At 36.3% G+C, this 23,836-nt stretch overlaps 1 protein-coding gene across 9 annotated transcripts in view; it reads right to left on the reverse strand.

Moving 5' to 3' along the window:
- EVI5 (ecotropic viral integration site 5) overlaps positions 1-23,836 on the reverse strand; it is a 76,685-nt gene that overhangs the window by 6,490 nt on the left and 46,359 nt on the right. For 5 of the 9 annotated variants that reach the window (XM_040566323.1, XM_040566325.1, XM_040566322.1 and 2 more), the window contains one exon: positions 14,836-14,931. The exons of 1 other annotated variant lie outside the window; for it this stretch is intronic. In XM_040566323.1, coding sequence (XP_040422257.1) covers positions 14,836-14,931 — 96 coding nt within the window. Of the gene's footprint in view, positions 1-257; positions 268-13,797; positions 14,486-14,835; positions 14,932-23,836 lie in introns of those variants that run through there. 3 more of the 9 variants (XM_040566328.1, XM_040566326.1, XM_040566327.1) reach the window with 2 other exon arrangements.

A 23,836-nucleotide genomic window follows, 5' to 3' on the forward strand; every position in this document is an offset into this window, starting at 1 on the left:
GACCAAAACATTTCATCATTATCCTTTCACAAAAGCCATCTGAACCAAGAACAAAATCATAATGACTAAACGACCAACTTCTTGCATTTATGTACCTTCTTGTGCTTAAAGGATTCAGCACGTCCTGCTGGTCAACATATGAAGAGACTTACACATACTCATGAGTAACGGTGTACTTTCAGAAATTCAGAGGAGCAGAAAAAAAGGCTGGAAGAGTATTAACAATCAGATCCTTCAACCTCCATAAACTTTCTTACCTGTTGCTGACTGCCTCATCAAGCCAGGCATAAGGGAGAGACAGCAAAGAAACATTTAGAATTTTTAGTACATTTCATAAGTTCTTACAAGTTAAATGGAGGGTGCTAGTCAGTTGCAAGCAAATTATGTTTCTAAGCCCCTTTGTTTTTTAAATATAAAATGTAACTCAAGCTTTTAAGAGCGTCTTTTTGTTATGAAGAGTTCAACTTAAGCTCTGTGAAACCATTTTTATGTTTAACCTCAGATTTTTTATTTTTAGCTAGGAATTCAGTGGTCAAAAGAAGTCAAACTGAAATATTACTTTGATTCCTTTAAAAGGCTTCAGAATTGGGTGAATCTCAAGAATTGGTTGCTGAAGTAGTAAGGACAGGTCCCAAGAACATTTGCCAATAAATATTCAATCTATTCACAGTAGGATAAAGCAAGCAATGCACAACTGTTATCAAAGTATGATAAAAATATGATTGCTGGCTTGGGTGAATAAAGTTGATTTTGGCAGAAGGCAGTATGTTAAACTTGCATTTAAAGTATAACGATACTGAAATTTCAAGGCTACTGTTTGCAGCAAGAGAAATCTAAAAATCAGAGTTCCCTCTTTCTTTGTCTCTACCTTAGTAGCAGTAGGAAGTCTTAGTAACTCTTAGTAAGATTTCCTGGTTATAAACCAAATATGATTCAAAAGAAAACTAGTATGTTGCTGAAAGTGTGATCTAACCATGTTTAGCTAAAGGAAACAAGTTATAAGCATTTTCAAATGCCTGTCCTATAATTCAGTAAAAACACTGTCAACATGAAAAGAGAATTGAAAATTAAGTCTAATTATAAGCCAATTAAAAATATCAAATAAATTATAATCACATTTAACATGAATAAAAGCAGTTTAATTGAATTTCCTACAAGTTCCTGAGACTAATGGTCCACAGCATTTAATAGGATCCCTGGCAGTCAGCAGTTGACTACTACTTACTGCTGACACTCATCCATTGTGAGGGTCCCACTCCAGTTAATGCATATACTAGCACGCTATCATTTCTCCCGGCAGCTTCTTTGGGAAGAGTGCTCATCTCAGAAAATGAAGCAGTCAGAGCATCTCGGATTGAACAAATGGGAAATACGTTGTAACTTGAGAGACAAATAGCAGTATTATGTCCAGTTGGCACTGCAATGCAGAAACATTTCTGCATATGCACACAAAAAGCATGTACAAAGTTAAGGTTACAAGCCTTTTCATGCTGCATTTTCACTTCCACGCACACAAGCATCTCCTTAGATGTCTTATGCTTTCTGAAACTCATTTTTAAATATAAGGTTGTACTTCCACAGCCAGACACATTCATAATGAAACCATTGCAACATGAACTCTGCACAAACAGAGAATTCATGAGCTAAACCAAATAGTTGCAGAAACTAATATTAGCAATCCTTCACCTAAAACCTCTTAGCAAGTTTAATGGCTGTACAGCTACAATGCAAATGGCGTTTCTAAGTTCCCCAACAAAATCAGCTTCCTTATACAAAAGGTACTGCTAGGCTTGCATTGTGACAGAACTGTATCAGAGCATTTTAACAGAAAGTCTGAGATTTAAGAAAAGCAGAAGTATGACATAATATAATCACACAATAAAGAAAAAGTTTAATGCAAAAAAGTGACTTAAAGGCATCCTTAATTTTTCTTCAATTATAAGGCAGCTTTACCCAAACACATGGGTCATATGCAAAAAGCAAAGGACAGTCTTTTGAGAACTTCCTGATAACTCGCACAGTACTCAGTATTATGTGTAAAATAAGTTATCATGTATTACAGAAGACATTCTTTGTGTAGAAACATGATGACATTCTCTGACAATTTAAAAAAGATTTTCTAAATTAGAAGTGTACTATCATAATTGTATTAAGACAAAGCTCAAGGCTGTGGCTCTTATTTCAGTGTCAGTGAATTTCCTGTCCCACTATTTAATGTTGTTTTTGTTGTCTTTTTTTTTTTTACCCTAAAGCCATAGCTATAAATGCAGGCCTAATTATGATTATTAATTTGTAAATAACAGCCATCACAAATGCCAAATGAGAGTCATTCCTGGAAATTACTGACAATTCACGAAGACCAAACCAACCAAACTAGAACAGGTGCTGAATACAAGAACTTCTGTTTACTCTGCTTATTTAAGTTATCCAATCACTGCTGTTCCTCCTGAGGAAGAGGCCTTAATAACAGGGACTGCTGTTTGAAAGATAGCAACTGAGAGGGACTGTATGGGCCTCTCTTCCATGAGATCCATATGAAAAATTAGAGATAGCCACCCCTCTCTCTCTCACAAAAGCCATTTTGGTTTCTCCACTGCCATATCTACCTCTAGATTAAAAACTGAAACAGTTAGAATACATTTTGCAGACCTCAGAAGATTTGCAAGCAATGTGTAAAAACAAGAAAAAAGGAAAAGGAAAAAAAAAATCAGTAAATTTTTCTTCCTTTTCACTTTGAGGCAGACATGAAGGATAGCTGTATATCTCCTTAGAAGAGGAATTCAGGAAATAAGTCACATCTTCATTGCATGTTTTCAGACAGTTTTCATGTAAAATATTAAGATCTAAGCTATTCAGACTATTCCAGAACTTTGAGTCGTCTCAGATTTCCTTCTTTAGGAAAAAAGCTTCAGCTTGAGATCTGACTTGAAATGGACAAAACAGACAAGTATATTCTTACATAGATAGTGTTATTATGCTGTTGTATTTACTGGTGCTTTCCCTCAGGTTTAATTTCATGTCAAAATTCTTAAATACACACCTAGGAAACTGTCTAGATTTTGCTGAAATGCAAATCATTCGACATGTTCTAATGGCTCATTGAAGAGACATGAACATAAGTAGGAGAGTGAAAATGCATTAAAAGACTGGAAAACTATTTCAGGGAAGTTTTAATACAACAGTAGCCTGGACAAAAACACTTACTTCCCTTTGTAGCTCACCTAAACTACAAATAGTAAAGTTTGCCTGAATTGTTAGGGGTGTGGGCTTGACATAAGTTTGCATTCTAGCAGACTGGAATCACCATCACATCAGATTGGAATCACCATTACATAGCTTTACAACTTGTCTTTGATTTCCCCTCCTCCCCACCCCCAAAAGTGAGGTTTGCAAGGCAATACAAATCAGTATTTAATGCATTAATAATTGAACAAAAAAATCATTGAACAAAAATCAAACAAATTGAAATTGCTGTTTAAGAACAGTGTATTAGGTACTGTGACTTACAGCAGGAAATATCTTGATCATGCCATACAAGTAACATCAGTAAGAGTTTCAAAATTTGTTTGCAAAATTGCTTCCTTTGCTACTAAGCTAATAAAACCCTATTAAACATCTCCTTTATCATGGAGGCTTTTAACTTATTTTTAAAGTTTTTTTTAAACAGCTTTGATTTGGATTTCTTTAAATGTAGAAATTAATTTCCTCATCTAAAAAATTTCACACTACAAAAGTTTTAAATCAGATCAACAAAATGTTGATTTTTAGGGAGTCTAGCAATGCTCTCTGAAATTATGTTGTTGGCCAGTCAGCATAGGAAAATCCAACTGTACCCCAGCATACTGAAGATTGTTTGGAACTCAGCACATTTGGCCATTTAATTGGGATGGAGTTTGGCATAACTGAAGTAGGAACCTTGCACAATCCACGATGGACCCTAATAAAAATTAGTGATTCTAGACAAAAACTTTGGGATTTCTCTTAAATAGTATTCCTTTTAATAGGTGTTTCCTGAAGAAAATTAACTCCACTTTGTATTGATGAGTTCAAATTATGTTTGCCTATTCGGATTACCTCATCTGCCCATCCCAAGAAATTTATAACGTTTATAATGTACATACCAAGATAAAAATCAGTTGACAAAAATTCTTCAGCTCTTCCTTTTGAAATGTAATAAAATGAATCTTAGAGAAAATTCCATTTGATTTGTTATGGTTTTTAGAACATGCAGAAAGAAGCAGATAGAGGAAATTAATTTAATGTTGTTTTTAGTAAGGCATAAGGGTTTAAAGAAGGCCAACTTGCAGCATAACTTCATGGTAGGAAGATGCTGCATCTCTCTATATCCAGTTGCCTCCATGGTCTCATGTGTCTGAACTTCTTGATCCATACTATCTCAAAACAGTACAACTGTTTCTGAAGTTTATAAATTGAATTCAGTCTAACAGTTTCAGTATGAACTACCAACTTGTTATAGCAATTGCAGCAAAACACCTTGAAACTGGCAACAATAGAAACTAATCAGAGACAAGCGAACACTAAACGCCAGGCCTTATAACTTCATTGTGGGCCCAAACCAAACCACCAATGAATGGCAATGTTATTTACTAGAAATGACCTAGGGTGCCTTTTCAGTTGTACCAATATGGCTGCTGTTCTTAAAAGCTAACAGCCCAGTCTCCAGAGTGAGATTTTTTTGTCATCTCTGATGGGATTAAATACAACAGTCATAAGGTACCACGATATTAGATGAATTTTCCCCACTCGTCATTAATTCTTTGTATTCCAAGCTCATATGATTATCTATGTTCTGCAGTTTAAAGAAAGAACTACCTTTGGATGATTCTTTAAAAAGTATGACTTTTAAAAGCAGAGTAACACTGGCACACAAACTATTTACCAAAAATGAACTTTGCTGACCATATCACTAAACAGAGTTCAAGCCATTGCAGTGTGTCAAAAGTGAAAAAGCAAAACAGCAGCAAGAAATTTCCAAGACTGAGTCATTTCAGGCTTATTTAAGTGCTATAAGAAAAAATGTGGCCTCTGTTTTAAATTGCCTCTTTAAAAGTCATATTCAGTCTTACTGTAGTACAAAAGGCTTTATAAAATCCCTATAGATGCCAGCAAGTTGAAATAAAAACTATGAAGTAGTTTTAATGCATTAAAGCAAGCTCATTTCTAGTTGTCCCACTATGTGCTTCATATTGCTCTGAATGCAAGAGTTTATTTAAAAAAAAAAGCAGCAAATGTAAAGTGCTTTTTCAATATTATCAGTCAAAGAGCTCTTAAGCCAAAAGGAAATATATTAAATGTATGTTGTATATCAGTTTTACTAAAGACGAGTCTGCTGTATTGTAAACGTGACAAAGATTAAAACTAGCAACAAGTGTTCAGACCAGAAGGTTTCCAGTGAATCAGAACAGGAAACCAATAAAGCGATCAATGGGAGGTCATGACTTTTTGATCACTGTACTATATGGTTAAAGAGTGTTTTTGATCTACTGCCGTATAATCAAATTAAACTTTGAAGTTCTGTATCAAATACGCAATTGAAATAGTAACAGTGCTAAGGAAGTAACCAACTTTTAAACTACAAATATTTTCAAAAGAAGTCAGTCTTCAGTAACTCTAAGTCAGATTTTGTCTATTAAGGGTGTTTTTCTAAGATCTTGCCAAATTTATTTTAATGAGATCATATATAATTCCAGAAAAGTTAAGCTGACTTAACCCTGAGAAGTTTCTGTAAGTAGCTAGCTGGTAGGTGGAAAGTTCCCAGAAACTCTTCCCACATGAAGTTCTAATGAAGGTGTTTATTTGGAGTGAGGACATAGCAACAAAAATAATTTAAAACAGCATGATCACACTGAATGCACTGCAATTATCACAAACTTATATCCAAGGAACTACCTAAATCTCACTGCTCCTTCTCCCTATAGAGCACGCACATCTATAAATAGAAAAATTACTGAAACTTCAAGTGTTAACTAGAATGTACTGGCTGATACAGAGACTGAAAATGTACCCATAATGGGTACAGTTACAGGAAATGATCATTTCGCACTTTTACTCTGTCCTTTTAAAACAGGAGTTAACCTCTGCATTTTTATCAGACTATGTAACATTAATTTCATGGATCAGAGGCAAAAATAACTTCTATCTATGCTGCCTGCTATTCTGAGAGCAGTAAGAGAATTTTAGGATGGGTTTCTACCACATGCCCACTGTTTGCTCCACATACAAACACGCTAATACATAGCATTCTTCTCCTGAGCTTGTTTCTCAAGTAGAAAATAGATGGCACCTGTGTTACCACTGTACATACAACATCTTTCCAAGGAGCAACTACTCAGTTAAGTTCAAACCAGTACCACAACCCCTCCCTCTGTTCAATCCCCAACAGAACTTGATTTGTAAGCAGCAACACAGGACAGATCCTGACAAAGCTCTGTGTGGTACAGCAGAGAGGTCACACATCTTAAGCAACATGCAAGGAGAGCAGCATTACTGTCATGATAATGAAGTACTGTTACCTATAATCAGTTCACTTCCTTTAGCAATCCAAACTCTAAACAGGGAGTATAGTTAGGTACAGCTTGCTACATTCATTTCTAATACTGCAATCAAGAACTAGTATATTTCTCCACAAGACAGATCTGAAGCTCAGATACTGTAGGATACAAACAGGGGAAAAAAAGGGAAGCGTTTCTACAGAGAACAGTCACCAGCCTTCATTTTATCACTGAATCTGTCAGTAGTGGCAGTGAAACAGTTAAGATGAAACAGTTAAGATTCATATCTAAAACTGTTGCCCTCATCTTCTAGTCCCACTGCAGTGAACAAATTCATACCTGCTCTAAGGTGACACTGCATCACTGTTCTTGGTTACACTGTTCACTCATTTTGTTGAAGATGTTATTGAGGGGCATGTAGCTGATGCAAAGATGAAGGTGGAGTCTATGGCCAAAGGTTTGTGGAACAGAGTAGCATTGTTATGAAATCAATCATGCCTTTTTGGACAAGTGTAGGATGTCTATGTTAACTATACTATAAACACCCATTCAAAATGAATCAAAATAAAAAACTGATTTTCACAAAATACACACACACACACTGCTTCCACTGTGCAATAGAACTTCTGCCTGTTCATCGCTTAGTTAAGCCAGATAGTCTTTAAAGCCAGCTGTTTTGTGAAGAACACGGTAACTAAACTAGAGAAAGTAATAGAAAGTATTAAGTCTCCCAATCTGTTCAGTCTCACTTCTGTAACAGTCTTGGGATTATCAAGCCAGCATAACATCTTTGATTCTTAAGTACAAGCTGATATAAAGAAATAAAGCAATTCACTTTTCTAAAGCATACAGTATATATTTAACTATCGTGTGTAGACAAAGCTGCTACATTAGGCTGGGTGTTTGCAAACCACATGACCTCACAAACGCTATCTTATCACATCACAGGTTCCTCAGACTGACCACAACCACTTAAATCAGACTCCGCCAGCACAGAGACTCTATCTTTGACACGTACTAGTAGAGCAATTACATTTTTAGCTGTCCAGCAGCCTTGCAAGAACTTTGCTTGTGGGGAGGGAAAATCTGATGGTCTGTTGTCCGACTGTGCTTGCAAGATATGGTAGAAGAAAAGCACATGATTTATTGTGCTATAAACTTCTACCACAAGTTGAAGCACTTGTTTTGTAAATCTGAGGGCTAACATATTTCCTTTAAGGGACAGCACTTCTTATCAAGTAAGAAAACATTTAGAGACATATTTTGAAAGCATTTGTCCAGTAAAACAAACTATTGAAGGTGATAATGTGATTCTGTCAGTATTGAGAAACAAGCAGTACTTTTAACAAGCATTAGTTTTAGCGAAAACTGAAATAAGAACAATGTAGGAATTGACTGCAATCTTAGAGATTAGCTGTTTTTATGAAAACAAGCATGAAAAGTGACAACCATGAAAAGCCAAATACATATCTGCCTGTACAGTACAGAGCATACTACATGGACAGTAAGCAGCACACTTCCAACCTTTCATGAATCTCATTATCTCCAGGAGACAAGGAGGGGAAGTAAGTTCACGAGACTGAGTAGAAGAGCATTATATCCACTATAGATGTTACAAGAAAAGTAGTAAGCCTTTTTGGACTTGCTGTTCTCACCCCAATTCTAATGAAATAAGTTACATATTTCTTTCCAAGATCTAAATGCTGGTAAGTCTGATCTTGTCTCATTAACTCATATGATTTCATGCATGCAAGTCATTGCCTTATAAATACGTCTTCAGTGAAGAACTTTGTTTCTGATAGCTTGAACTAGAATCCATTTCTCACAGTTAATCCTTTTATGTCCATCACCCAAAGCTACGTATAACCTTTAAAGCTCTGAATGGGTGGAAGACATGTCCACATTGCAGTCACTTATGACAGCAAAGCAGTACAGGCACATCCAAATTGAGTAGCTGGATGACAGTAGCCTAAGTACAGCAGAATAAAGCTCAGTTATTTACCCTGCTTCTGAATGTAGTCTAGTGGTGTTTCAGACTACAGAGCATTTGATTTGCTAAGCATTGAATTTGACTCAAAGATGACCTAATAACAAAATGAAGAGGAAAGGAATAATGCTCCCTGCTGGTATGCCACCACCAAAGCCAGATACTATTGTTGAGAGACTCAGGAGCTAGGAATGATCAACTGATCTCGTGCTACTCAAGTGGCCACAAACAGCAGTGTCATTTTGTGCTCGTCCATGGTTGACAGTCATCATTTAGTTGCTTGTACAGCTTGTATAAAGACTAAATTGTGCTTGGGACCAGAACCACTCACTGTACCATGCTGATTTAAGATTAACCACGAAAATAAAAATAAGGAGGAAATAAATGAGCACTTTTTAAACAGAGCTTACCTACAAGTTCATGGTATTTAAGACCAAAGGAACTGTTAATGTGGTTTAAACTTTCCTCCTGCAGATGACAGCACACTAAATTCTGTTTGGTTGTTGTATTATGTGGCCTATACAGGTTTTCTTCATCCTTCACGCTGATGGCTAGAGTTTACTTTCCCTTCTCCATTTTAGTTTCAGCAGTGGTAAGTCTAGAAAGCTACCCTAAGTTGCAAAATGTAGCTTTAACTCATAGCTTTAGCCAGATTACCAATTACTCCTTTGGTCATATCTTATGCATTATTTATCCTCAAAGTAATTACCTAAAGTGTCTTGAATTATTACACAAGCAAAATCTTTTAAAAGCATAGTAATTAATCCCCAACTTTTATATCTCTTTTCATTAAGAGAATCTTAAAATGCAAGTTCACCAGGAACAAGATCAGACCATGAGATAACACCTGTATCAGAATCTTACTGACTGCATTAGGTTCTTACAACATAGTATCAGATCCATTCCTAGATAAAACTCTGTATGTGGGAATGGAAAGGTAGTAAACTAGTGGTCACTACTACTTCTTTGAGAAGCCATCAAGTTGTCAAGATACTAAAAGTGAGAAATATAAAAAACACAAACATAACCCTTTTTCTGCATTGTCAATATGCAAGAATTTAATCACCAGAATTTCCCTTGAAGTTACCATTATAGCCTTCTAAAAACCTCAAAAAATCATTTTGGAAAGTAATGCTCTAGCTGCATCTGTCATCTTCTTTTCCATCAGACATGCTGTTAACGAGGGCAGTTTGCAGAGGGTTTTCTAACCTCTTGAATTCTTAACCTTTGTGGCACACTAATATCAGGATTTTGTTTTTCATTCAAACACCAAAAACACATGCATAAGTTTTTTATATTTGAGAGCTATCTCATCCTTCCTTCCTCTCAACATATTTCAAGCATTTATTTGTTAAAAGCATATATCATTTACAGAAGAACAGCTAGGGCAAAACTAGCTCCATATCCTGTCTCTGATGTTGGTCAATAGCAAATGCCTGAGAAAGAATATAGGAGACAAACAGCAATATTTTCCCAGAACGTTCTCCCTGGCCTTTAGCAAGTAGCTCATTTTTCAGTGATGCAAGTGGTATCCATGCAACTTCAGGAATTTATCCCTGCCCCCATTTCACTTGAGGATCTTGATTTTTGCACTGGAGAGAAGTGAGTAAATGCTCCTTACTCATCAACTACCAGATCCCTGAAGTACAGGTAAGTGTGAAAAATGGTTTTAAATATATCAGATATACTCCTGCCTTCTATGGACAGCAAGTTAAAGCAGCTAGTCAGCTTGAGTGAAATCAGGAAAACATTTAAATTGAGTGTATTTCAGTCCTAAACTTATACTGCAATGTACAATAAATAAAAAATGTGCTGGAACTGCATTAAGAAAAATGAAGTGAGCAAAATTGGCACCTTAGAAGTGAAATTTCAGACACTGTAGTATTTGGAGGATCCACTGAATGCTACTTTTTTGAAAACTGAAATTGGAGCTCACCTGGACAATGACAATTTCCATTGGCAACTAAGAAAATCTCATGATTATTCATCCCTTAGACATTCAGGGCCATTCTATTATTCTTGCATGCTTTGAGTTTTATACCCTTTTCAGTGATTTTCAAATATCAAGGAAGAACACATACTGAGTGAAAGAAGCAGTAAGTTTCTGTATGCTGCTGCTCTCCTTCATAAAGCTATCCCCCAATGCATATGTACAACATGCAGTAGTGACAGCATAGAATAATGCTCTACAATCCCAAATCGTAGAGGCTACGTGCTTTATTGTATTTGAATACATACTAGGAAGAATTTAGCTTATTATGAAAATTGTGCTAAGATTAAAGACTTAATAAAAAACTGAAATGTAACAGCAAAACAAACTCATTAAAACATTCCAAGAGACACAAAAATCGGCTAGCAATATGACAAGGACAAGTTTTTACACAGTTTTGCTTTGAATACAATTTAACCTTAAGCACTTCAGTCCTAAAATACAAAGTCTGTAGGACTGGAAACCACTTGCTTCTGTCTCCAAAGGTGTCTTGTGGTCTGCCAGTGTAGCTTGTGGGTAAGCATGTCAATTCTAATCTTTTGTACCACTCCTGTAATCTAGGTAACACATATGAGCCTTGCAACATCCAACAGGAAGCAGAGACAGCTGCTATGTAATATATATATAAAGTACTGCATGTACAAAGGGGTAGTATATATGAAATACAGAACTTAAGCACTTTATAAATCATTTAATTTCATTCAGTTTGAATTAAAAGTAAAAAAAAAAGTGGCAAACTACAAAGTACCTCCTCCCTTTTCTTCCTCCCACTATGTGATTTATGTTGAAATGAACAAGAACTAGTTTATGATTTACTTCAGTTTTCCTTAAGCCCTTTACTTTATTTAATGGAAATTCAAAGCAGCTCAACATTTCCATGTATTTTTCCCCCACAAACATTAACTGTTCACTTCCGTGCTACCTACTGAAGTGAGACAGTTTCTTGAATAGTGAAAATGTTTCACAGAAGATACTTTTACTTAATACCTTAGAGTCTAATCAAAGGAAACTTCACTGAAATACAAGCACTCAGTACACAACCTGACAGTACGTAACCCATTACAAATCTTGCAGTGCCTGTAAACTTATGTCATTAACATTACATCATTTAGAGCAGGTTAAGTTTTAAGGTCAAATGACACTCATCTGATCTGACTTCTGTGCCAAATACAGGGGAACCAAGCTTACTGTATTTAATGACAAGTAATAAAGCTGCTTCACAGGAACTGCAGCCTGTCAGAGCTCAGAAGAGACAGGCCAAAATTAATTACGTAGATGGCAACAAAAGGCAGAGGATTGGAAATAAAAACTTTTAAAAATAAAATTTATAATCTTACATTATATGTAGAGTTCTGATAACATAGCTGATTTGGATTACTTCTCTCACCTGTTTCAGTATGAGAACTGAAATTTGGGTGTCAGCTTTCTCCATTACAAAGTCAAGATGTGCCACAGCAGCAGCAGCCTGTTGCTCCTGCTCTCTAGTAGCACACCCACAACCCAACTTTTCACTGGGAGGATTCAGCTTGAGACCCCAGGCAGCATTAATAACCAACTCCTGCTGCCCCACCCTCCGGCGTTTCTTACTGGAGACCTTCCACTGACATGATCACATCACAGGATGGAATTAGAGTATCTCACTACTCCAGGTTCCACTGATAACAGGGACACACGCACTCATATTTCTGGCCAAAGACACAAAAGTGTTTGTCAGAAGGCTAATATGGACTTCATTCCAATTACTTGTATTCATTCAATACATGATTTTTCATTATTTTGTTCCAGCCTTCAGATTGGTAACTTGCAATTCTTCTGATGTAAACTTCTGTAAGAATTCAGTACTGCAAGAAGTGTTCAGCAAGGAAAAGTGTTCAATAAACAGAATCATCAGTAAGTATCTTGGCATCACCAAGAACCTTGTGTCACTTCGCCCAACTATAACTTTTGCATTAATTGGTGTCCAGTTTAAAGTTCTGCAGGTAAAATATATGAAGTGTTAACTTCATAGAGTCACTAAGAACTCTATTGCTTTACCAGTGCCTTTTACCTTTAACCAGCTAGGAGGCTGTGGTCAGCCTATCACCATGTCTTCAGGAAGATGAATTTGCAGAGTTATTTGTAACATTTTTTTTGCCCCCAGCTTTTGCAAAAGTAGAATAAAAAAGCAGCCAAGTAGTATGGTCATTAATGGAGCTACACATGAAGACATTTCAGTGTAGATTTCATAAAGTTAGTTTATTTTAATCGGTGTTGACTGAAGTATACTAGTCCTAGCATTTAGCAGTTGAGAGCAAACATTTTTGCCTCTTCTTATTGCCAGTTAAGTTTTGCTTTTCCAGAAAACACTACAAATGAAGTTCTTCACTTAGCAGCTGTTGATTGAAGACTTCGTTAGAATCAACCTACCCATAAATACTACCTACATTTCAGACTTAATCTTACATTATCATAAAAATCAGCCCAGTGGGTTATGCTCAAAATAAAGCCTTAAGTATTACTTTCCCTCCATAAAGCCTGATTGTGCCTGAAGTGTTACTTTCCCTCTAAAGTTTCTATTTAAATACTAGACAACTAGATATATTAAAGTACGGGAAAAAAGCGATTAGTAAATAAGGACTTCCAGGATTAAAAAAACTGTAAGGAAGCATTCAGAGATGCTATCAGCTTATAACTTGTTTAGTATATAAGGGTTTCTTGCTGCTGTTTCTATATATTCTAGAATGAGATATTTTGTTCCTATAATTTAATTCTCAAACTAGGTAAGCAGTAAGCCATAACAAAGTGCACCTCTGGGAGAGGAGTACTCTTCTACATGGAATTATGTGAACTCTAGTATTGTAGAGATTCGTATACTCCCTAGCTGGCCTTTTCCTTTAAGGAAATAGAAATACTATTAAAGATTTGTCCAGACTTAACTGTTTAGGATTCACTAGAATGACTCCATCATTGTTCTCTCAGCTAACAAACCTAACCTTCCTTCCAACCTGTTCACAATAAAAACAAACAATTGTTTGCCTTCCTGAAAAGAGTGTTGCTCAGACAGGCATATGACAATTGCTTGTATACAGAAAATTATGCAACAGCTTTCCAACGGTAACCCTACTTTTTCTCCAAAACTTTTTATCTTTTAAACTTACACTGAGCAGAATCAGTACAGTTCTTTTTTTCTTTATTTTTTCATAATGCAAAATACACAAGGTATCTGGCTTTCTGGGAATTCTACAAGCAACTTTCTCATACAAAGCAAGCTAGTTATAGTCCTTTAATGGAAAATGCCAGGTTATTGATTTTTAAATTTATTTTTTAAGTGAGCTTAGTGATCAGTAGAGGTGCTGGACTGATGGCCCTAGAGACTATCTTCTATCTATAGAAGAGACAGCATTCCAAGAGCCTCTGCTATATTATAACTCTCAAGGGATGGGTCCTAAGAGTTTGAATCTACTAGGGTTATTACAAAAAACACTAACTACACTTAAAGAAAGGATGTGCTTATTTAACAAAACCAAAAAGGCAAACAAAATTAATCGGTTGTATTTGTTTACAATACTACAATTTTAAGCTACACTATCAGAGCTGTCTATTAGAATGCGTACAGAAGCATACTAAAATGCAATGATGACTGGGCATTTTGCACATAACAGTGTTAAGTAAAGACATTTCTTCACAACATACGACAAACTGAAATGAGCCAGTGAGCACAGCAGTTACACAAGCCATTTCAGTTTCAAGACCTTCTGATCTTTTTAACTAAGAGACAGTTACTACAACTATTGAAGCAAGGAAGTCTGAAGACAAATTTCATAGGCTAAAGGTTTTGGCAGTTTAAAACTTAATCTGTTAACTGATATTAAGCAAGCATCCTTTTTCTTTTTAAGCAATCTCGGTACACTACCACATAAAATTCGTCCTCACAATAGCAAGTACCAAAAGAGATCTCCACAGACTCTTCAGCTTGTACAAACGCAGTTTAGTTTCTAACTGAATTATCCTCAAAAGCTGTAATAAATAAAGACAAAGGGGCTTATTTTCATGCACATAGCTCTGAATGCAGCAAATACAACACAGCACAATGTATGATCAACTCATGAAATTAAGGAGAACACAAGATGGAATACGCTGGTCTCATTTAATGTCAAATCATATAATTAAGGAGATTTTTGTTCTCTTACATCCCAGGATACAAGGGCAAGACTCATATACAAAAGTTAATTCAATTCATTTAAAATAATTTACACTGGCAAAATCAGGTTCTGAAGCTATAATAGCTACTAGAAAAGCAAGACCTACTACATTTAAAATATGACAAAAAGGTGCAAGTGATCAGACACTAGAATTTTATCACTTACCTCATGATGCAGCTCAGCTATCTGATCTTTCAGTTCTCTGATATACTGGTTAGAATCAGAATTATTAAGCTGCCCTTGAATTTTTCCTTCTTCTTTCTGTTTTGATTTAAAAAAAGAATCTTATTCAAATTGTTCACAGATATGGTATATTAAAATTCTATTTTAACAGCTTGCTTATTTTTGTCATGTACAGACAACATTCACACACATGCACACAAACAAACCATCCAGCATTTTGCATCTGGTTGAAGTTGCCAGCAGGTATAAGTAGTTCCGACCAAGCTGATCCCCTGGGAAACACTCCCCCCCAAGTAAAATTATATTTATTGTGCAGGAACCCCAGAGAGCAAAAGTGAAAAAAGGAATGTCCCTTAGTACCAATGCTGTAAGAGGTACAATGACAAATTGGCAAGTAAAAAAAAGTCAGAGATGAAAAGGTTTGTCAACCTAACGTAGCTCTTAAGTGCCAATGACATCTTTTTGAGCATCTTGAAATGTGAAAGCCTGCAACACTTTCAGCTTATCTCTAAAGGGAATCCTAAAGTGACTAAACCAAATTCTTCGCAGATCTCAGAAAAATAACCACCTGCTGCAAAGAACTCTTTTCTGAAAGCAGCCCATGTCTTCACTTTGCTAGGTACAAGTCAACAGCTGTAGGTATGTTGTAGTGTCCCCCTCTACCCTCCAATGAATAATTTCCAAAGCAGCTATCAACTTTGGAAGGTAGAAGCACCTTGATTTTATGCAAGTCTTTAACCTGACTGTAAATCACATACAGCCAGAAATCTATAACAAGAAAATCTGGCTTCTCTACCTGTAGCTCATTTTGCTAAATCTCTACATATGCTTGAAGAAAACAAACAAAAAAAATCAACTTCAACAGGCAAGCTTGAAGTTACTTGCAAATGGAATTTAAATAACTTGTAGAATGAGGGGTGTCAACTATTCTTCAAAATACAAAGCAAAAGCTTTAACAGATAGCTTTCCCTGAAACAGCACCAGGACACAAATATGTACCAGGACAGTATTTTGCATTCCAAAATCTTTTTGCTGAATGAAGAGAACAATCCTGCATAGTTTCAGTGTTGGCAAACTCAAAGCAATTTCTCTTTCAGAGATGTTTTTTTCTTGCAGAGTATACATCACAAGAATGATTTTCTGATATTCACTGTTAATTCACATATGCACTATTACTCCATGTTGTAAATTAATTGCACATCAAACTTAGTTTCCTAGCCAATCCATGGCTCAAATTTACAAAAAAAAAGTAGCAAGTATTATCATTTTTTCCATGCTAAATAGATTAAACAACAACAATGCAAACAAAACTTATCTCCCTTTACAAGGATGACTATTGGTACTGAGAAATCCAAACTGAAGCAGGAGCAACAAAACTTGCAGACCAAAAATAATGCAGTTTACATTCATACACAGAAAAAGCTTCATTGGCGTTGAGATTCCAGACAAGAAGGACTGTATCTCTTGCAACAGCAGAAATGTACATGGGAGAAACATTAATCTAAATCCTTTATCCCCATTTGAAATGGACTTTTCCATTTTAGCCTCTGGTACCTTGGATTCCAAATCATGATGTGACCATAAACCACTGTATCATAAAACAAAGGTAAAGTTGGATTTTCACCATGAATTTAAGACAGGTGCCATAACCCTTTTAAAACAAGTAAATACCTGGGTTTACATTGGAATTGAGTGCACAAGACGACACAAAACAGGCATTTTCCGATTAAATCGGAATAAACAGCAGAGACGATGAAAGTTATTAGCTTAAATTCAACACTGCACAAATAGCTGAAAACTGTTACTGTATACTACGTAGAGTATATATGCTATTGGGAATTATATATTATCACTAAATTTAAATGCTTTTTATCCCAAATATTACCATAAAGTTAATGCCAAGTTATTCTGTGATATCTATGTTAAGTTTGCTCATGGAAGAGCAGACTCTACCTCCAGTCAGCTTAAACTGACTTAAGCTGAATGTCAGCATAAGCCTGGCTTGCAAGGTCCTCATTACTAGTGAAGGACAAGGAAGGTTTCAGTTTTTCTTTCATAACAGAAATTTCCTTACAGATTTTGTAGAGCTGACAACTCATCAAAAAGTATTTAGCACAAAAAAGGAACCCTGCAATGTGATTTTCTACAAATACATTTTTCAAAGAAAACTCATGCTGTAACTTCCTCTTGCAGTATTCAAAATACTAGAAGTCAGAAGCTGATCCTTTTCACTAGCTGTGGAAAATAAAAATAAAGAAATCAGGTATTTCTAGCTCTAACTATTTAAGACTATGTTCTATAAGCTACAAAATGTATTTACAGTGGGTAAATTGGATGGGTGCTACATAAATTTTAGGACAAGGTATTAATCTCCTCAGTTGTTGTCCATCTCTCTGAGCAGCAAAGATGTATATACGCACACATACACACACTTTAAAACCTATTTTAAAGTTGCTGCTGTTAAATTCGGTTTGTTGTTTGTGTCATTGGTTATTTAAAATACACTCATGCAGCTGCATTAGCAAACCACTGGAAAACATGCAGGCATCAGACATAGCATTAAAATATTTAATTCTTCCGAAGAAGTATTACTTGTTCTCTAAATCAGATATGCAGACAGATGAAATTTTACATCTTTCAGATGAATCAAAACATTTCAAGTAGTTTTATGTCAGAAAATGGTCTTTGTTATCTATAATTCTTTAAAACTGTAAAAGATTGATGTTTCTCACCAATATTTTCATATAATAAAAAAATATGCAAAACTGCTGCATTTTCCAATCATTTTATATTTGCATTAAGTTCATACTACTTGCTAGGAATTTTCAGCTTCTGATGAGCATTTGGTAATTAAAGGCAAGTTTTATTTTGAACAGCTTAAATTTAGTAGTAACATTCTTTAACACTAGCTTTTTATTAGAGCAGTTGACAGACATCAAAACCAAAACCTGATGGCAGGAAACTTTCAACATCTGCAGTTCCTTTTACTACTCCAGAAAACAATATGAACAGCTTTCCCTACTTTTTTTTTGTATGTCACAACAAAAGAATACTTACTTCCCAAAATTCTGTCATTCTAGATTTGCTTCTCAACCTATGCTAGGTTATATGACACAGCACTATTTATTGTTTTTTTATGGTAGTCGTGAAATAAGAACTTAATGTTTTTATAAAACGATCGTGATATTGTCCTAGAGTCACTTTTTAAGGAGTACTGTCAGTGCGTGCATATCTCGAAATAGTGAAAACCACCACCACAGTAAAACAAACCCCAAGTTCTGTCCCCATACCGGTCAGATTCCCACTTGCGCACCATAATTCTGGATGATGTTAGCTGTGCTTTGATGCTATGTGCCACTGAGACTGCTGGAAACTGTAGACTGTAAGCATACCCATGCTCCAAATATTTGTCTCACAAAAGGAAGCTGCAGAAAGGATTTTTAAGTTCATGTTTCATTTAGTGGCTTATTAAGCTTGAGCCGTTTCAGCTTAGCTTTTTCAGCCTCAAATATAACACCATATTATGCAGAAATAATTTCTGACTCTTCAAATTGATCTAGTCAAGTGGCATGCTGCAACTGATGGTTGTTTGTTCTCAGCTCTGAATCTGAATTAAACTTGGCCTGAAGTAGAGGGACAAGGAATTAGCTATGTTGCAAATGACATACAAGTGGGAGAGAAACTGAGAAGTGAAGATATAACAAGTACTGAATAGAACTGAAACACGTGTAAGGACTTTAGACAGTAATACTGATGAATTCTTGCACATTTCATCCTTAACCTATTATTTGCAGGATAAGGTTGTTGCAATTAGTTATGGTTGTTGGTATACTACAGGGTAACGGAAGATAATTTTCGAGGAATAGCTATAGCCCTCTATCATGCATTTCTCTACAGAAATGAGTTTTTCCATTTTTCTGTTCTTCTGCTGCCAGACTTATTTCACTTCCAGATATCAAACTAGTCTGTTCTTTATAGGGTTACTTCTCCTCCTGAGATATCAGTAGGAAGGAATATTGAAAATATTCATTCAGACAGGCAGAAATCAATCTTATGTGGATCAAGTCTTCTCTTGCTTCAGTCATTTCAGCCTAGGGACCTGCTGTGGTGGATGCAAACTCAGCTACTAAGCTTCCATTTCAAGAGTAACTTGAGATGGGGAACAAAGAGTTACCTGCCCAAAGGACAGAGCCTGGACTCTCCATAGTCCAGCCCCAGCAGCCTAGAAGGTCTGAGCCTACATTCAGAACATTTTTAATACTCTTCTTCCTTGTCAATCCTATTATTATTGCTAGTTTCTAGCTTCAAGCATCAAGCCATGCAGATGTGCTGGAAGATGTATGTTTTAGGATGGATTGATTCAGGAAGTCTTCCACAGCAAAAAAATAAAATTCATCTTAACGGTCTTGAATGCCAAGGGTGGACATAAAGGACAAAGGACATAAAACCTGTCTCGTATAAAGACAGGTAATACAATATAAGGGTTTCTGTTTCCATTAAATCACATTTTTATATGTTTTGGCTGTAAACTGCCTTGTCCTCCTCATTTAGCAGACAGTTCCACTGACAAAAGAAAAATTAAACTACTTTTATGTAGGTTAATTAAATGCTTCCTATCATAGCATTTACTTCAGTGGGTACCATGCATTTTGCTCTGCGTTAGTTTTATACTGTGCTTGAGTCGTTATATATTTCTGAAAAAACACTCAAACTGGACTGGTTCAAAAGTGAATGTTTACTTACATCTTAACAAGCCTTTAGGGTATTAACATCACAACTTTTAAAAGGAAATAACATAAGCAATTACTAATCTCTCTTCATAGGGGTTTAAAAAAATCTAAGACTGCACACATAGGATGTGGGTTGTTTTTTTTTTTTTTTTTAAGTGGAGCATTATTACAGAAAATCTGTGGTATTTGGGGAGGTCACGACACAAAGAAGAATGCCTGGTCTCTAGGCAAATAATAGTAATTTTAAGTTTAAAACAAACATTCTTGAAGCTAGGTAACATATCAAGAAGAAAAAACGTCTAAGTAACCAGAATAGCAAAAAAAATTAAAGCTAGACAACTCTGTAATCAAGGAATTTCTGTTTAAAAACCCACAGTCATATGAATGAATTTCCACATAAATTTCCCTGAGATATTGTTTCTGCATACTGGCACCAATGCATTGCCTACCTCCCCGTCCCAGGAAGGTTTTTAGAAAAGTTAGAAAAGTAATACCAGTTGGTGCTACATAACAATTTGAGGGCCATCATCTCAATTTTGCTACTTTGAGATAACTTATTGTCCCCCTCAGACTTTTTGTCCTTTTCAACTGACGGACTCCACCAGCACTAACAGGGTTAGAAATCCCTGTACCCTGGTACCTGGTAACCAGGTATCAGCTCTGCTCAAGGCAAAGTTACAAGTGCAAACAGCCCACATGCAATCCAGCCTCTGGCCTGAGAGGTTGTGCATAGAGAGGGAGCAGCACAGGCAGTGGAGGAGCAGGAAATGAGCCCTGCAGATCAAAAAAGCAACTGCTAAAACAGAAGTCACTTAGGCCCCTTCAGTTGTGGAAGCTCTCACCTCCCTCACCCTGCTCTGAAGTTCGAGAGTACTTGTCTGCATACCCAGATCTATACATAGAGCTCCTGAGACAAAAAGTCTGTTCCTCAAAAATTTGCTTTTTAGCTTGAGGAAAAGTTCTGCCCACAAAATTTATCAGTTGAGATGCATGGCTGTAATATCAGATGTAATCCTCCTTTGTCTGGCTTTTTAAGAGAAAAGCATCGTTACTATACCTTCCCAAGCAGCAGCAGCAAGTTCTCCAGAAGCACATTAACCTGCAGTCTGAGAACTACTGAGTATGTGGAGAACCTCCAGCCTCAATCAGCCCAGAACCAGGGTTCACTGCTGGCAAAAGCAGCACAGGGACAGAGCGCTAGTATTAAATACCTGAAACTATTACCTCCACAAAAATCAAGTACAGTAATAGTCATGACAAAAAGTTTAAATTGAAAAATTCACTGAGAACACCTGGAACACACCGGAGGCCTTATGTCTGTAGTTGCAGGTGCTTCATCCCAAGAAAATTGCAAGATTAAAGTTTTCTAAAACATTCTTGATGATCACAGTTGGAAAATATATGTCAACAAGAAATCAGACTATTTAAATTAGATATCAAGGGTTGTTTTCACATTAATAACTATGAACTTAAATACAGAAAAACAAAACCAATAGTTTTATGGGCAGTCAAAATGGAGGGACACCAGACAGATACTGTTCCTCAGACAGTGTATCTATCAACTTTACTAAAGATGTATAAAGGGTAGGATATTTCCCTCTTTTTTTTTTCTGACTTAAAAATATTTACTTAGTAACAATCTGCCTCAGCCTCTTTTCAGGGCAGGCTTTTAAACTCTTACTCTGTGGCAAGACAGCATTAAAAAATGTAAATGAAGTTTATTCAGAAGGGTAAATGTGGTAACTAGTGTCCTTTCAGTGACTTTACAGTGACTCATTCTAGACTTTCAAAAAACACATCACTAACATCACACACCACTATTGATAAGAGTAAAAAAAGTTTCCTGTAATTTGAAAAGATGGAAACAATTTCTTTACTCAACAGTTAGTACTTGGAAAAGTTATTAAACAGAGGTCATAGAAAGGCTTCATTCTAGCGAAATAGTGCTAAGAGTTTAAACTGTGGGGGAGAGAACTAGCACAATCATGGATTTCCTTTACAGTTGCTCTTAAAGCAGCTTTGACATGGTTAAAGATAGGGTAAGTGTGACAATTCTCTGAATCTGCCAGGAAACACACCAAGAAGGAAGTGATGTTACCCCCTGTCCAGATCAACATAACCAACAGAAGAATGAACTCTAATAGACAGTTTCCCCTTTAAGATTACTCAGATGTAAAAAGTTTTCTATATTACAAATGTGCTCTGTACCTCCTCATCCCAATCCAGACACGGACTATTTCAAGAGGATAGCCACAGGTCACCAGCCGGAATGGAAATGGAGAGCAACGGATTAAGATGCAGAGCAGAGTCTGCAGCCGCCACTGCTCTGCTTCCTTAGTCTGTCTATGCTTCACTGGCACAGTGCTCCTTACCTTGGCCAGCTGACTAACTGCAGCTTTTAACTACAACTTATTTAACCCTGCCTGAACTTCTCTAAAGCCTCCCTCCCCCCCTTAACCCATCCTGCCTTCGACTACTACAAGGAAAGCTTTAAAAAAAAAAAAAACACCCAACCAAAAGAAAACCTCAACAGTGCTGAGTGACCAACAGGACTGCCGATACATGATCAGGGGGAACTCTTGCTATTAGGCCAAAAGTGTAGTTAAGCTTGGTAGACTGCTCTCTTGGCAGTTTTAAGAAAGCACTACACAAACTAATAGTGTGCTAAAGGCTGATATTAGGACATTAAAAGCTATAAGCACATTCAAACCTATCAGTCAAGATCAAGTGAAAACAAAAGATGAATTACATGAGGAAGCAAACCCAGCGTTTTACTGATTGACTATAGGAATAAAGAGAGACAATATCCATTCCTTGTCCTAGCTATCTACTAAATCTTACACAAGATAAAAGGGGTCAGAGTACACAGACTCCCATCTTATAACTGACTTATTTTGGCCAAACTAACTTCTGTAAGAAAGTGAAACATCAAATGAGGAGGACGGCTTTTCACCAGCACAGAGGTACAAAAACCTGCAGCCCAGCCATCCAAAAATCCTTTATTTGTTAATGATTTGGTTAAGTGCCCTGTTCAAAACTCACAAGCCTGCTAAGTACTTCAGGTGATACTTGCTTCACAAGGGCTTTATGAGCTGAACTAGCGAGGGGAAAAAAACAAGAAGAGAGCAGAGGACAAAACAAGAGCTGATGGAGTACACCTTTGTTTATATACGACTTCAGGGTTTTTCCTTTGTCACTTCTGTGACTTAGGCATATGCAACAAATTAAATTTCAGTAACACTTCAGTTTTGTGTTATTTTCATTAAGGAATGCATCAGACTTGTTTAAGAACATCCGTCGTGTATTGGACTATTTTTTGCACTTCAAAACACAGAAGTGTAAAGGGTCAGCATCAGGAACTGAATGCCTGACAAAGATGAGATGACATTCAGAATATATAAAAACTTCCTAATATCATAATAAACCGACATCTTGCTATACAATTACATCTACTAGTAAGTGATAGAACTACCTCCTTCACCCTCTGTCATTATTACTAACCAAAACTACAAGTGACCCAGAAACTGTGATTTAAATCTAGCATTTGTGTATGTAACGTCAGATCAGTTCTTATGTGGGAGTAGTGATACTCTGTGTTACAGAGTTAACGCCAGTGTCTTGCACCTACACCTACATGAACATTTAAAAGAAAACCACATGATTTAGGTTAAGCATTTCTATGGACCATGTGGACCTTGCACTGAATCCCTAGATTTTCCCCTTGCTTCTCAGAAAAGCATCTTTCTTTTTTCCAGGGGAATGGTATGTGTTAACTTCCTCCCTTCACCATTATCAGCTTTGAAACAATAATCCCAGACAGACCTATTTATGATGCTCCATATTAAGCATGATTACTTTGAGAGAAACCTACACACTAAAGACTAGTCACATGCACTTTATGGTCTTAAATGTTGTATTTCAAATCATTAAGGCAAGCCCAGATTAAAACGCCCTCCACTCTTCACATCAGACCACAGCATCCCAGTAACGAGCTGATCTGAAGAAAATTGAAGGCAGCTCTTTCTCTGGGAAAGAAGTTCTCTAGTATCTCATCTCTCTGCCTAGACTAGCAGTTTCCTTAAAAGGCCTTTTTTTTTTTTTTTTTTCAACTGAAGCTCTAGTATCAGTTGCATGTTTTAGTTTACTCCTTCGGAAATTAAGGCTTTCCAACTCCATCAGTATTTTTGTTGCAGGTGTTTCAGAGGCCTTTGAGCCCAAGTACCCAAAAAGAAATTTTGATCTTAAGTTTCATA

This window comes from Cygnus olor, chromosome 8 (assembly GCF_009769625.2).
Source record: "Cygnus olor isolate bCygOlo1 chromosome 8, bCygOlo1.pri.v2, whole genome shotgun sequence".
Taxonomy (NCBI): Eukaryota; Metazoa; Chordata; class Aves; order Anseriformes; family Anatidae; genus Cygnus; species Cygnus olor.